The following is a 16,617-nucleotide window of genomic DNA, read 5'->3' on the forward strand; positions in this document are numbered from 1 at the left end:
TTCGCTACCACACCCAGCTAATTTGTAAATTTTTGGTAGAAGTGGTGTCTCTCGGCCGGGCGTGGTGGCTCACGCCTGTAATCCCCGCATTTTGGGAGGCCGAGGCGGGCGGATCACGAGGTCAGGAGATCGAGAGCATCCTGGCTAACACAGTGAAACCCCGTCTCTACTAAAAATACACAAAAAAAATTAGCCGGGCGTGGTGGCGGGCGTCTGTAGTCCCAGCTACTCGGGAGGCTGAGGCAGGAGAATGGCGTGAACCTGGGAGGCAGAGCTTGCAATGAGCCAAGATCGCGCCACTGCACTCCAGCCTGGGCGTCTCAAAAAAAAAAAAAAAAAAAAAAAAAAGAAGTGGTGTCTGTCTCTGTTACCCAGGCTGGTCTTGAACTCTTTGCCTCAAGAGATCCTCGGCCTCCCAAAGTGTTGGGATTACAGGTGTGAACCACAGCATCCAGCTAAAAAACTATCTTATGTGAAGTTTAACTTAGATTCTGGGGGAAAGTTCCTTCCTTTCTATGTTGTGTTATTCTATATATCACATATCCACTAACAGAATTTAAATCTCCTATCCTACCAAAAGGTGGGTGAAATTAATGTAAATATTTGACCCAATATATGCAAAATATTACCATTTCAACATGTACCCAACATTTAAAAATTATTCTATACATTATTTATTTCATACTATCTTCATAACCCAGTGTGTATTTTACACTTACAATCCAAACTAGCCACATGCAAACGCTCAGTAGTCACATGTGGCTCCTGACTCCCTACTGAAGAGGGCAGCTCTAGACCTATCAGAGGCTTTATCAGTTAAATATCTTCATTTTACAGATGAGAAAGCTGAGGCCCAGAAAGATGACGTGAGCCTCAGCAAGTTCATCAGCATTCACCCTCGCAGTCTAAGGCCTTTTAAACGTCTACTTTTATTATTGTTATTCTTTTGTTAGAGCGTGCGTTTTATTTTACTTATTTTTTGAGACAGAGTTTCACTCTTGTTGCCCAGGCTGGAGTGCAGTGGTGAGATCTCGGCTCATTGCCATCCCTGCCTCCTGGTTTCAAGTGAACCCCCTCAGCCTCCCAAGTAGCTGGGATTACAGGAATGTGCCACCACACCTGGCTAATTTTGTATTTTTAGTAGAGACGGGATTACATGATGTTAGGCTGGTCTCAAACTACCGACCTCAGGTGATCCACCCGCCTCAACCTCCGCAAGCGCTGGGATTTAAGTGTGAGTCACCAAACCCAGCTTATTTTAAAGTAAACCGAATCCTGATTGGATGAACTACAACTTCTGAAAAATGTTACTGAGGAGTTAGTTCCTCAGAAGTTCTTCATTGAAGATTAATTCTAAAATCAGCCACTGAACAGGTCAGGTGTGGGGACTCACACCTGTAATCCTAGTATCCGGAATTGGGGGGTTTTTGGTCTGCCTTAATAATGAAGCTGCAGACTGTCGCGGTGTCACAGTTCTGAAACGCAGCGTGTCTGTAGTTAGTTCTTTCTGGTATTCAGATGGGTTCTGAGTTTTTTCTTTCTAGCAGGTTCATGGTCTTGCTGGGTCAGAAACGAAGCTACAGACCTTCACGCTAAGTGTTACAGGTCTCGCGCGTCTAGAATTATTTCTCGCTCGCAGTGGGCTTGGGGGTCTACCCTGACTTCAAAAACAAAGCCACACGCTTTCAGAGTGAGTGTTACAGCTCCCAAAGACAGTGTACACCCAAATATTGAGCAATAATAAAACTTATTGCAAAGAGTGGAAGAACAAAGCTTCCACAGGATGGATACACAAACTGAGTAAGTTTCCACTGCAGGCTCAGGCAGCCTGCTTTTATTCTCTTATCTGGCCCTACCCGCATCCTGCTGATTGGTCCGTTTTGACAGGGTGCCGATTGGTGCATTTACAATCCCTGAGCTAGACACAAACGTTCTCCACCTCCCCACTAGATTAGCTAGATACAGAGTGTCCATTGGTGTATTTACAAACCCTGAGCTAGGCACAGAGTGCTGATTGGTGCATTTACAAACCTTCAGCTAGATACAGAGTGCCGATTGGTGTATTTACAATCCCTTGGCTACACATAAAGGTTCTCTAAGTCCCCACCAGAGTAGCTAGATAGAGTGTTGATTGGTGCATTCACAAACCCTGAGCTAGACACAGGGTGCTCATTGGTGTGTTTACAAACCCTAAGCTAGATACAGAGTGCTGATTGGTGTATTTACAATCCCTTAGCTAGACATAAAGGTTCTCCAAGACCCCACTGGAGTAGCTAGATACAGTGTCCATTGCTGCATTCACAAACCCTGAGCTAGACACAGGGTGCTGATTGGTGTGTTTACAAACCTTCAGCTAGAGTCAGAGTGCCGATTGGTGTATTTACAATCCCTTAGCTAAACATAAAGATTCTCCAAGTACCCACCAGACTCAGGAGCCCAGCTGGCTTCACCCAGTGGATTCTGCACCGGCTCCGCAGGTGGAGCTGCCTGTCAGTCCCGCGCCGTGCGCCTGTACTTCTCAGCCGTTGGGTGGTTGATGGGACTGGGCGCCGTGGAGCAGGGGGCGGCACATGTCGGGGAGGCTTGGGCAGTGCAGGGGCCCACGGCGGCGGGGGGTGGGGGAGCGGCTCTGCAGGTCCTGAGCCCTGCCCCGCGGGGAGGCAGTGAAGGCCGGGCGAGAAGTCGAGCACAGCAGCTGCTGGCTCAGGTGCTAAGCCCCTCACTGCCCGGAGCCGGCTGGCCGCCCGAGTGCGGGGCCTGCCGAGCCCACGCCCACCTGGAACTCGCGCTGGCCCGCAAGCGCCGCGCACAGCCCCGGTTCCCGCATGCGCATCTCTTTCCACACCTCTCCAGAAGCTGAAGGAGCCGGTTCCCGCCTCGGCCAGCCCAGGAAGGGGATCCTACAGTGCAGCGGCGCGCTGAAGGGCTCCTCAAGTGCCGCCAAAGTGGGAGCCCAGGCAGAGGAGGTGCCCAGAGCGAGCGAAGACTGCCAGCACGCTGTCATTTCTCACTAGCACTTTAGGAGGCTGAGGCGGGCGGATCACCTGAGGTCAGGAGTTTGAGACCAGCCTGGCCAACATGGTGAAACCCCGTCTCTACTAAAAATACAAAAATTAGTTGGGCGTGGTGGCAGGCGCCTGTAATCTCATTTACTGGGGAGACTGAGGCAAGAGAATCGCTTGAACCCGGGAGGCAGAGGTTGCAGTGAACCGAAATCGCGCCATCGCACTCCAGCATGGGAGACAAGAGCGAGACTTTGTCTCAAAAAAAAAAAAAAAAAAGTCAGCCACCAAACATGCCCCCACTATCATCAGGGTCTGTTGGTGTAATCCTTCTTTGAGGGGAATGCCTGCTGTCCTGCACAGTCTACAGTTCTGGCCCTCAGCAGCCTCTCCTCCGCTTGCTTGAGTACAAGCTAATAATCGGAACCCAAGAACACACCTCCCTCTAGAGGAGCAAGCATTATTGCAAAGCCAATGAACAATTCCTATCGCAAAATTAAAATAGCACAGGGTAAAAGTTGCCTTATGAGATTATGATTCATAGGAAAGGCATACCTGACCTGTGTGATCATCGACACTTTCAACCCATTTATTTTATTATTTATTTATTTATTTATTTATTGAGATGGAGTTCGGCTCTGTCACCCAGGCTGGAGTGTAGGGGCGCGATCTTGGCTCACTGCAAGCTCCGCCTCCCGGGTTCATGCTATTTTCCTCCCTCAGTCTCCCGAGTAGCTGGGACTACAGGCACCAGTCACCACACCCGGCTAATTTTTTGTATTTTTAGTAGAGACGGAGTTTCACCGTGTTAGCCAGGATCGTATCAATCTCTTGACCTCGTGATCCACCCGCCTCTGCCTCTCAAAGTACTGGGATTACAGGCATGAGCCACCGCACATGGCCATTTTATTTTTAATGAACAAGTCCTTTCAGGATTTGTAATTCCAACCTGGCTGTTCCAAATCATTTGTTATTTTTTTTTAAATAACAGAATTTTAAAGACGAAATGTTATGACCATCTAGACCAAGTTGGACTAGATAACCCAATTCTCTCAATTTACAGATGAGCAATTTCCCCCGAAAGGAAAGAGGCTTGCCCAGTTCCATGGCAGGTTGCCAGTAACAGCCAAGAGAGGGATCTTGGACTAAAGTCGGCAACCCCATTTCCCGTGAGCAAGGTTGACAATGTTTACATGCAGAGGCAGCAGGAGACAACCTCCCAACATTGCTGTCATATTGGTAGTATTTAAGGAAAAATTAGATTGGGCAGGACTAAGTACCCACTAATAATCACACCAGTCCCGTGGGGCTGGGGCACTATTTCACACCCTGTTGGAGGGAGGGACCATGGCAGTGTCACTGTGGGAATTTGTCAGGCTGTCAAGTAGGCCGGATCTTCTTTAAACTCAGGGTCATCTCTTGGAATCAATAGCTCTTTAAATTCTTCAGCTATAACATTTGGGAAGAGATGATGACCTGTGAACACACGTGTTGATTTCATAAAGCTTCTCATTTTCCTATTTTCTTTTTCTTTTTTTTTTTTTTGAGACAGAGCCTCACACTGTTGCCCAGGCTGGAGTACAATGGCATGATCTCGGCTCACTGCAACCTCTGCCTCCTGGGTTCAAGCGATTCTCCCACCTCAGCCTCCTGAGTAGCTGGGATTACAGGCGCCCGCCACCATGTCCGGCTAATTTTTGTATTTTTGTAGAGACAGGGTTTCACCATGTTGGCGAGGCTGGTCTTGAACTCCTGACCTCAGGTGATCCACCTGCCTCGGCCTCCCAAAGTGCTGGGAGCCACCTTGCCCAGCCTCATTTTCTCACATATTGTGATGATTTAGGATTAACTCATTAGGTAATCTGTTTTTGGCTGAGCCCTTTGGATGATAGTCAAATGGTCTCACATGGTCAAGATTAAAATAGCAACATTCCTTGATTATCTTAGTCTAATTTAATCTTAGTCTAATCAGTTCCATTGGCTTGAGTGCCTTCCGCACCAAGGGTCAGTGACAAAACAGGCTCTGCTGCAGGGTGTAGCACTTGAGCCCACAGACCCGACTCCGGCTGCCATTGGAAAACATGGCTGCTGGTCACAGGGAGGGTGTGACTAGAAGGTGCAGATCAACCCACGTCGACTCCTTATTTTCATTTTTATGAACGTGAGGGGTGTGATCCATGGATGGAATAGCCTGGTCTTTGTTTAGGAAACACAACATATTATTCAGTTAAGTGTTTATTGGGCATTGACTAAGTTTCAGGCACCATGCTAGGAGCAGGGATACAAAACAAAACAAAGACAGAAATCCCTGCCCTTGTGGAGCTTACACTATAGACCGAGGTGGAAGGTGAGGAAAGAGACACGGTATGAATAAGTAAATTCAACATGTGAGTTTAGTTTGTTAGAAGAGCTATAGAGAAATAATGCAAGTGAGCTGACAAGGCATGTGGGGCCTTCGGGAAGCAGGCAGGATGGCAATTTCAAATAGAGTGGTTAGGACAGGTCTCACAGAAGTGGTATTTTTTTTGAGACAGAGTCTCACTCTATCACCCAGGCTGGAGTGCAGTGGTACGATCTTGGCTCACTGCAACCTCTGCCTCCCAGGGTTCAAGCGATTCTCCTGCCTCAGCCTCCCGAGTAGCTGGGATTACAGGTGCACACCACCACGCCCGGCTAATTTTTGTATTTTTAGTAGAGACAGGGTTTTGCCATGTTGGCCAGGCTGGTCTTGAACTCCTGACCTCAGCTGATCCACCCTCCTCAGCCTCCCAAAGTGCTGGGATTACAAGCATGAGCCACCATGCCTGGCTGATATTGTCTTTTAAAACAAGGATCAGGTTGGCAAAATGAATTCTATCTGCATTTGTTCAATATACAAGTTATCTTACTGCACCCACTAATAGAATCTAAATTTCAGAACCAAAAGGGCATTTCATGATACCAAGCTAGGTGAGTACTGGCATTATAATTCTGCCTAGACCTATCTTCTTAGCTCACATGGTTAAACCTGATGCCTAGGCAAAAGAAGTTACTTAAAAGTAGTAAGTAAAATAACAAATACATAGACACTTGTATAATATAGCACTACTATGCGATAAGCCATGTTGAGTGCTCAATATACTTTAACACATTTTTAGAAAACGTTTTATTGGCTGGGTGTGGTGGATGTAATCCCAGCACTTTGGGAGGCCGAGGCAGGAGGATTGCTTGAGCCCAGACGGTCGAGGGAGGCTGAGGCAGGAAGACCACTTGAGCCCAGGAGGTCGAGGCTGCAGTGAGCTAAGAAGGTGCCACTGCACTCCAGCCAGGGCAAGAGAGTGAGACGCTCTTAAAAATTGTTTTAAAAAACCTTTTTCTTAGAGAAATTTTTATATACAAAAATAGTGAGAACAGTATTATGAATCCCCGCATATCCATTACCCAGCTTTAGCAATTATTAACATTCTGCAAATCTTGCTTCATCTACTGCCACTTTTCTTTAGAGACAGAGTGGAGTATTTTAAAGCAATCCCAGACATCCTATTCATTAAGACTTCAGTAGATACTTGGAGGGAACACATTTTTTAAAAATGTAACTACAATATCACCATCATATGTAATAAGATGAATAATTCCTTACTACCATCTAATACATATTTCATTTTTAACTTTCCTTTTTTTAAAAAAAACACCTCAATTTTTTTTACAATTGGTTTGATTTCATCAGGATCCAAATGCAGTACTCAGCATTGGGATATGTGGTCTGAAGAAACCACTTGTGCTTTTTTTTTTTTTTTTTTTTTTTGAGATGAAGTCTCACTCTGTTGCCCAAACTGGAGTACAGTGGCGCGATCTTGGCTCACTGCAACCTCCACCTCCCGGGTTTAAGCGATTCTCCTGCCTCAGCCTCCCAAGTAGCTGGGATTACAGGCACGTGCCACCATGCCCAGCTAATTTTTGTATTTTTAGTAGAGAGGGGGTTTCACTACGTTGACCAGGCTGGTCTTGAACTCCTGACCTTGTGATCTGCCGGCCTCGGCCTCCCAAAGTGCTGGGATTATAGGCGTGAGCCACCGTGCCCTGCCTTCCTTTTTTTTTTCTTATGGACTCTCCCTTATTCCAGATTTGGTTGTGTCCATAGGATCATTTATCCTGTTCCTGCGTCCTGTATTTCCTGTAAACTGCTAGTTACATCTAGTGGCCACATAGTTCAGGTTCAATGTTTTTAGGGGCAGGTGAGGTATTTTACAGATAGTTCTGTGTACTTCCTTTTACATCACAATAGGAGCACCTGCGGGGCTGGCTGCTCCACTTTTAATGACAAAGCAGTGGGATCGGGTACTATCAGCCTGATCTATCCGTTGCAAACTTTCCCACCAGCTCTTGTCAGCATCCTTCACAATAATCTATGAGGGAGGTGCTACTATTACTTCCACAGTGGTTACAGCATTTGCCTTCTTAAGGGTGTCAGGGTCCCAACCCCACAATGGGAGCTGCACCTGAGGTCCAATAAAAAATAGACCCCTCTTCTCACCTTTCTGATTCCTGAAACACTCCCATAGTGCTCATGGTCATGCACTATAAAAAAAAAAAAACCCTTTATCCCCACCTTCTCTTCTGAGGGTTCCCTTCTCACTGCATCTACACTCTGCCTCTCCTCTTAGGCGCCTCTTCCCTGCTGCCCTCTTCTGCCCCGTGTCATCAGACACCACTCACTTCCCCTCCATCATGGGCATGGGTGATGTCCCCTCCTGCAGTGCACTACCTCTCACTCTGAACATTTTAAGCTTGTCTCTGACACTCTCAAACCATGCCCATCAGAACTCAAACGACTCTCCACAATTCTGCCTTGGTCCTTGCCCTTCTAGCCTTCAGTGCTTCTATCTGCTACCCTACTGCAGCCACTCACGCCCGTGGCTGTACCCTGGACACCGCCAGCAAGGGCAACCTCCATACTACAACTTCCAGCACCCCATTCTCTCACCGCAGCCTCTCCAACTTAGCATTCTAGCATCCTGACTCCAACAATATTTTGGCCCCAAAGTCACTACTTTTTCACTGCCAAGTTATATGACTTATGCCAGATATATACTGTACAGGATTTGTAATGGCTACAAGTTCACCCAAAGATGACAAAACTTAATCAGCCTTTAAACAAACCCAAACATACCACCAATAAAAGGCAATGGAAACCTGTCTCTGAGATCTGGAGATGGCTCTGCTTTATGCCAGAAGAAACTCTTACCATTCTGAAAAAAAAAAAAAAAAAAAAAAGAAAGCAAGCAAAAAGGATTTTGTGGCAATGAGGCTACTTTAGCTGTAAGGGCCACCTCCTCATGATCATGACCAGCCAGCAACTAAAGCACGACCTGCAGTGACGCAGAAAGTGAAAGAAAGCTGAAAACCAAGTCAAGAATTCCACAAATGCAGTCTATATTCTCCAAAGTCAGAGGCTTCTACAACACCATCAACTGGGACTAAGATCTCTGGAAGGCACAGATGCAAGATAGTACTTCTTTCGTTACAAAATTGGCTTTAATGATTTCATACCAGTATTATGGTTTCCCTTGAAACAGTTAAAAGCCTTCATGTCCAAGGCAACACAAACCCAAAGGATATGAAAGTTAAATACTCCAACCAAAATGCAGGGAATGTGACACCCTAATCCCATTTAGGAGACAGAATGTGGAGAGTTCTTGGTTTTGATCCCTGTGCTTGAAATCTTCATGGGAAACTATACTTGAGGAGAATCTGCTCACGCTGCCGATCCTGTTAGCTCTTCCATCAACAAAGGAAACCTCAGAAATCAAAGTAAAGCTCTGAACAGTCAAGGTCTTTATTTACGATGTGTATAGACCACTAGAAATTAGACAGCATATCAAGCTTTTGAAAATGAAAAGGATTTTTTAGAGATAGCATTCAGAGCCTGACATTTGAGATGCCCTTAAATTTCATTTTTACCTGCATCTGGAAGAACTTTTATTTAATCTCTTCCTTTTCTGAGCCAAAAGGTTAATGAAATCACAGTCACAAAACAGGATGGGCCCACAGCCAAGAAACAAGCTGCTAGCACAGAATTAAACAGAATACTCATGAAAAGGAAAGACCTCAAACAACTCTTAGTACCAAGCTATACAGTTTTTCAACATCTTGGGTCTGTCTTCATCAAGTTAGCGATAAAGCTGAAGAAAACTTGATGTTAGCCAAGAACCATGGATTCATACTTGACCAGACAGACCTGGGCAAAGAGCTGCCACCATTCTCACTTCCTCACTAAAAGACCACATGGTCTCAAATGGTGGTGCTGGCTGGGAGTGGTGGCTCACGCCTATAATCCCAGCACTTTGGGAGATGAGGTGGGCGGATCACCTAAGGTCAAGAGTTTGAGACTGGCCTGGCCAACATGGTGAAACCCTGTCTCTACTAAAAATACAAAAATTAGCCAGCTGTGGTGGCGGGCACCTGTAATCCCAGCTACTCGGGAGGCTGAGGCAGGAGAATCACTTGAATCTGGGAGGTGAAGTTTGCAGTGAGGCAAGATCGCGCCACTGCGCTCCAGCCTGGGTGACAGAGTGAGACTCCGTCTCAAAACAAACAAACAAAGAAAAAAAAAAAACAAAAAAGAAATGGTGGTACTTTCAGGCTGAGAAACATTCTATTCCTAAACAGGTTTATCAAAGGAAGAATGAGAGTGACAGGAGCATAGGAAAGAGCTGCAATTTTGTGCTTCAAAGAAGTTATCCAGATTTCTCATAGTAAACTTTTAGAAACATTTGTATTATTTTGATGGATGAGAAAAATCAACAAAACATGAAATCAGATGTATCTACAACTGACAAAATAACGTTCCCAGCTTTGGGCCAAGAGACCCAAACTTCACCTTTCCAAATAGAAAGTAACTGTACAACCAATAATCCATTAACACTAAAACCTGCCAAACAATCAAAACTCAATTGTTATCAAAGTCAGGAAGCAGCCCTGCTAGTTGTTTGCCTAAGATTAGGCTCCTTCTAAGCCTTCTGATGAGGACAATTTCAGACAAGGTTGGCAAGAATACAGTGAGTGGCTATTAACCAGCCACAGCCTTATGACCCAGAATCCAAACAAGGATACAGCCACATCAGCGAGGGGGGTATCAAAAAAGCTTTTCTCAGGTTAGAATCTTCATTACCAACTCTTGATGTTTTACAAGTCACTTCCTCCCAGTAGCAATGTAAGAGAATGAACTGCCCCACAATCTGGCTATTGCTACATCTGGCCAAGTGGCACTGATTCCAAGCTTGGAAACTGCGTGAGATTCAGCAAAAGATAGCGCTGAGGAGCTTGACCTCCTAATGCAAACATACCATGTCAGAGAGTAAGACCAAAACAAACATAGGAATTGGAAGCTCCTGAAGATAAACTCCCCAAATGTGTGCAGGATCGATATCTGCTTTTGCTTTTTCTTTTGTTGTGCTAACTGTAGACTATTTTAGAGGGACTATCTTTTTCACTGAAATTATATTTCGTATTTTGAACTTTAAAGTCAAAATAAACATAAAGAGCTCAAATGATTTCCCCCAATAACTCACTGTCAAATAAGCAGGGGCAAGCTTCAGTTTAAGTGAAAACTAGGGGTTGATTTATAGAAATTATTTCTAAATGCAATGACTGCAATAGTCACTTCCAAGACAAAGTATATCATTAAAAAAATTAAATTCGTAATTTCTTTTAGTATCTGTACTATCTTGCGATGTAAGGTTTTATTTTATCTCACCCTCCTACCCTCCCCAAACCTGCTCCCACCCACAGTCTTTCCCGTCACAGTAAGTGGCAACTCCAGTCATCTCAGTTGCTGCTCAGGTCAGATACCCTGAAGTCACCCTTCACTCCATGCAATCTCATCTTTTCCCTTAGAATGTGCAACCACTTCTCTCATGTCTGCCACCATCCTATACCAAGCCATCAGCGTCTCTTGCTTGGGTTTACTTCAATGAACATACCCACTGGTCTCCCACCCTCACTTCCTGGTCAATTCTCCACCGAGGCCAGAGTAATCCTTTTAAAACAGAAGTCAGATCATATCACTCCCAGGCCAAAACCCTCCCACAGCTGTACACTATCTGATTGCATCTACTACTTTCTCCCTTGATGATGATGTCTCAGCCCTGTTTCTGGAAGATGTCACGTACACTCCTGCCTCAGGGCTTTGCAACTGCTGGTTGCTCTGCCTGGCATACTCTTCCTTCTTGTTATGCACACGATTCACCTTCTTCAAGTATTTGCTCAAATATCAGCCCTCAGTAAGGCCTTTCCAGGAACCCTATTTTAAACTGCAAACTCCTCCATCTATAGGCACCCTCTCATCTCTGCATTATTTCTCTCCATAGAATTTATCACCTGCTGATACACCGCTTTTTACTTATTTTGGTTAATGTCTTATCTTCCTATCAAAATGTAAACTACTCAAAGGTAGTAATTTTTGTCTAGTTTGTTTTCTGCTGTATCCCCAGCAACTAAAATACTCAAATTTTTGATGAATGAATGAATATGCCAAATGATTGAATGTAAAAAACTTTATGAACTGACAGGTCCTAGCTCCAAAAAGAACATTAAAGACGAAGTGTAAGAGCATTACAAATGATCACCAATACACACAAAGGCAGAGTTGCAGTGAATGATTAAATCAACAGCCAGCTGAACTGTGGGTGAAATTCCCTTTATATAAACATGGCCTTATAATCAGATGACCTCAGATGGGTCTCTGGTGTGTACAAAGAAAGCAAAACCATTTTTCCCATGAGTGCCTCTGGACACTCACGTATGAGTTACAGATGTTGACTACATTTAAACATTTATCATGCTTCCAAAAACATATTTGTAAGAGAAAAAAATATAAAAATAAAAATGTACAAACTTCTTTATTAAAATAGCTTAAATAAATCCTCTGTCAACACCAGACAGAGTCAGTGACTGGATCTAGACTCTAGAGCTTAGAGCTTTTTACATAATTACATGAAAACATTTGAATCCGTCTTCACAGACAGTGCCATGACAACAATCTGGTTAAAACCAATAAGCCATCTTCCAGATGCAGCTTAGAGTTCAGGCGAGAAAAGTAACTGATGAAAATGACTGTACATAATATGGTTCTCATTCTATTTGCCTTTTTTCGTCTTGGCTGTCTTCTCCTTTCTTTTTTTCACATGTTTAGGAATTTTGTTTTTTCTTTTCTCTCTCTGGGCTTCCTTGACCATCTTTTTTCTTTCCTGTAAAAAACAAACAAAAAAGCCAACTTTCATTCATTTGGAGTATGCATTTTTTGTTTTTGTTTTTTGTTTTGTTTTGTTTTTTAGACAGGGTCTTTCTCTGTTGCCCAGGCTGGAGTGCAGTGGCATGATCATGGTTCACTTCAGCCTCCACCTCCTGGGCTCATGCAATCCTCCCACCTCAGCCTCCTGGGTAGCTGGGACAACTACCCAGGTGCGCGCTACCACACCTGGCTAGGTTTTTTTGGGGTATTTTTTGGTAGAGATGGGGCTTCGCCAGATTGCACAGGCTGGTCTCGAGCTCCTGGGCTCAACCGATCCGCCCACCTTGATCTCCCAAAATGCTGAGATTAGAGGCATGAGCCACTGCACCCACCTGGAGTATTCTTATTATTATTATAACTAAATAAAATATACACATAGAAGAATAAAAGTGAGTGTAATGTAAAAAAAAGAAAAGAAAAGAAAATGATTATGGGTTGGTGGAGGAACTTGGGGTGAAAACTGTCTTTGAGCTTTTTCTTTTAGAGACAGGGACTCACTCTGTCACCCAGGCAGGAGGGCAGTAGCATGATCATTGTGCACTGCAGCCTCAAGCTCCTGGGCTCAAGCAATCCTCTTGCCTCAACCTCCCTAGTAGCTGAGACTACAGGCATGAGCCACCATAACTGGCCTTGAGCTTCCTCTTTTTCTTTTTTTTGAGACGGAGTCTCACTCTGTCGCCCAGGCTGGCATGCGGTGGCACGATCTCGGCTCACTGCAAGCTCCGCCTCCTGGGTTCACGCCATTCTCCTGCCTCAGCCTCCCAAGTAGCTGGGACTACAGGCACCCGCCACCACGCCCAGCTAATTTTTTGTATTTTTAGTAGAGACAGGGTTTCACCATGTTAGCCAGGATGGTCTCGATCTCCTGACCTCGTGATCCACCCTCCTCGGCCTCCCAAAGTGCTGGGCTCACAGGCGTGAGCCACCGCACCCGGCTGAGCTTCCTTAATAGAAATGTGAGGACAGTGAAACAGATATATCCCTAAGAATGTTATTAAATGTTTGCAAATACTTTTCTTTACAAGTTCCATATTCTAACAGAAATAGACATTGGAAAGAGACAAAATATGTGTTTCTAGTAGACATATGAGAAAATATGCTAGCAGCTGAGTATGTCCCTCAGAAGTCTCGGGACCCACCTTGTACAAGGTTTAAAGGATTAGACTAAGACGGAATAATAGTTACATAGCATTCAGTCACCAGTGTCTCTTATGTCTATGGCTAGGGATTAAAGAAATACCAGAGTCCCTTCTTATCCGTGGGGGATATGTTCCAAGACCCCCAGTGGATGCTTAAAACCGTGGATAGTGCCAAACCCTATATATGCTATGTTTCTTCCTATACATACATACCTATGATGAGGTTTAATTTATAAATTAGGCACAGTAAGAGATAAGAACTAATAATAGAATGGTAACAATATACTATAATAAAAGTTATTTGAATGTGGTCTCTCTCTCTCTCAAAATATCCCACAGTATCATACTCATGTGACAGTAGCTTATTCATTGGCAGATGCAGCCTCTCCAGTGATTTTTCTATTTTTTAGTCCAAACCTATTCCTGAATCTGTGTAACTATTCCTTATAGTAAATGGCCTGGTGCCACTCATTTCAGGGCAACTCTTGCTGAAACCTTTGAAACCTTCGTATAGGCTCAGTGCTTTCTGGTGCAACATGGTGCCGTCAACTGGAAGATGTTTTTGTCTACGTCTTTCACCCACAAATTTCATGCCTTTTCCATCTTAACTAAGCACTTATCACATACTATGGTCCTAAGTTTTGCAGTTTGGGGTGAGACAGCAAAACCAGCACAAACATCTTTTTCCTTCTCCACAATGTCACTGGGCTCAAGGGATCCTCTTGCCTTAGCCTCCCAAGTATTTGGGACTACAGGTGCTCATCACCAATGTTTTAATAGATACAGGGTATCACTCTGTTGCCCAGACTGGTCTGGAGTGATCCGCCCTCCTTGGCCTCCCAAAGTGCTAGGATTACAGGCATGAGTTCCTTGTTAAGTCAAGAATAGTCACCTTTCTACTTAAAGGAAGAATGTTATGGCTTCTCGAAAGCATACCTGAAATCCCAACATCACTACTCTTGTAATTTATGGCCGTTATTAAGCAAAGTAAGAGTTACTTGCACGCAAGCACCACGACATCACAGCAGCTGAACTGATAGCCAAGAAGGCTACTAAGTGACTAACGGGTGGGGAGTGTCGACAGTGTGAAGACGCTGGACCACGTGATGATTCACATTCCAGGCAGGATGGAGGAGGACAGCATGAATTTCATCACACTACTTAGGACAGTGAGCAATTTAAAACTTATAAATTGTTTACTTCTGGAATTTTCCATTTAATATTGCAAACCAAGGCTGACTGCAGGGAACTGAAACAGTAGAAAGTGAAAACATGGATGGGGGGATTATTATATGGTCTTTCAGATTCCAGAAACATCAAGCTGGGCTATAAATCCCCCTGAAATGGCTCTTCAGTATTTAACCTGGGTCAACTCTAACATCACTTGTACTTCATGTGAAATGTACTGAATTTAGTGCGTGCTCTCTCTAGGCAATGCCCGAGGTGCTCCGATGAGCAGCCCAATCTCAAGATAATGTTACCACCAAAAGTCAAGTTCACACTTAAGTATTAAAACTGTAATTAGAGGTACTTATCAATAATGTTTTCAGCCATCATAATCTAGCTAGATCCTTGAGCAAAGAGAAATAAGAGCGGCTGTGCTCCCACACTAAAGAAAAGGGGAAGGTATTTGACTGCTTACTTTTTTATCAATGTTGGGGTCTGTGGTGTGTTTCTTGGGGTGGACATGGTCTCCCTGCTCTTCACAGTCTGTGTCAGAGCACTCAGAGCTTCCAATATCTTCTGATTCAGAACAAGTCCTTTCCTCCACTTGATTTTCTAGGAGTGCAGGGACCTTGAAATTATTAAAGAACCATGTTATTCTAAACAAGACATAAACCAAGTTATGTGTTGTTAAATATGTTAATGCCAGAATTCAGATTTTAGGCTCACAAATATATGTTAAAAACTAACATCCTGTACTGAAACATCAAAACACCAGAATGAACATCAGGAGGGAAACATGAAAGTAGCCACTCCAAGTAAGGCTCAAGAACATACTCAAATGAAGGAACCAGGGCTTTACTGCATGACCTAGACCAACGACAGAGCTGTTCTGCTTCTTTCAGCTAATCAGGGGCATTTAGCTGGGATTGGGAAAGAGGCAAAATATATATAGAGGTAGAAAATAAAAGATTCATATGGATAACTTCACAGCTGTTTTCCTGTGAACCACATTTCTAGCAATAAACTAATCCAATTGGGAGGGAAAACAATATTCGAAGAAGAGAAATTTTCATTACTTCCTGAAATTTAGCAGTTGTCTAATACAGCGCTTCCTAGCAGTTTTTAAGAGTGAGGTTTCCTTTTTATAAGAAAAAAATAGATCTTTAGAAGTCAATTGTACAACAAGATTTTCTAGCTTGCTGCAATAAAATCTTCATGCTCTGGAATCCAAAGCATAACTTCCTTATGACACCTGTTATTATAACTCAGAAATGCAAAATACCAGAATTCCCCTAATTCAATTCTTTCCACAGAAAAGACATGATTTTAAGAAAGCAAACTGTGATCCTTTATTTAAGTCTTCACTTAGGAAGATTTAAAAAAATAAAGACTGCTTTTATGACTGCCTAAGTTAGAATTACTTAATCCCTGCCCTTCTAAAATGTAAAACAAAACAAGATTGTTTTAAGAAAAAAACATTACAGGAATCCAGCCCAGCAGGACTTGCTGAACTCATGAGATTGTTCTTTAACAAGTAATACCCTGGTAGGAGACCACATTCCAAAGTTTTCCTAAGCTGGTTGTAAAAACCATCAAGAAGCACAATGGCTATCATTAATAACTCCACAAATGATGACTAGGACACAAAAAGATAAAATCTCACCTGCAATCACAGAACAATTCAGAGACAGAAAGAAAAATAAATTTCCAAATTTCAGTGCTATGTTTAGAAAGAACACAAAAATGGCATTTCTGAAGATATCCACAGACTTTGAAAGCAATTATAAAATTTTAACAATATAAAATAGCATTTAGTTCTAATAATATTAAATAATAAATAATAAAAAATAATATGACTAGAGTTTTATATCCCTTAAAACTGTTTTCACATAAACAAACAGTAACACATGTTCTTCATACCTTCTGAACTCCTGACAAATCTTTCTTCAATCCTGTAACAGTCTGGTATAGAATCTTATAACCAAAAGGAAAAAAAAAAATAAGGATCAACATAAAACTAGACAATGAAATATGCATA

At 43.4% G+C, this 16,617-nt stretch overlaps 1 protein-coding gene across 3 annotated transcripts in view; it reads right to left on the reverse strand.

The window, feature by feature from the left end:
- Positions 1–11,663: 11,663 nt before the first annotated feature.
- Positions 11,664–16,617, reverse strand: part of RIOK1 (RIO kinase 1) — a 28,574-nt gene continuing 23,620 nt past the window's right edge. For 2 of the 3 annotated variants that reach the window (XM_055264719.2, XM_055264717.2), the window contains exons 15-17: positions 16,500–16,553; positions 15,055–15,207; positions 11,664–12,229 (exon numbers count right to left, since the gene is read on the reverse strand). In XM_055264719.2, coding sequence (XP_055120694.2) covers positions 12,119–12,229; positions 15,055–15,207; positions 16,500–16,553 — 318 coding nt within the window. In that variant the 3' untranslated portion in view covers positions 11,664–12,118. The remainder of the gene's footprint in view (positions 12,230–15,054; positions 15,208–16,499; positions 16,554–16,617) is intronic. The other variant, XM_063632938.1, reaches the window with a different exon arrangement.

Source organism: Symphalangus syndactylus, chromosome 23 (assembly GCF_028878055.3).
Source record: "Symphalangus syndactylus isolate Jambi chromosome 23, NHGRI_mSymSyn1-v2.1_pri, whole genome shotgun sequence".
NCBI classification, from domain to species: domain Eukaryota; kingdom Metazoa; phylum Chordata; class Mammalia; order Primates; family Hylobatidae; genus Symphalangus; species Symphalangus syndactylus.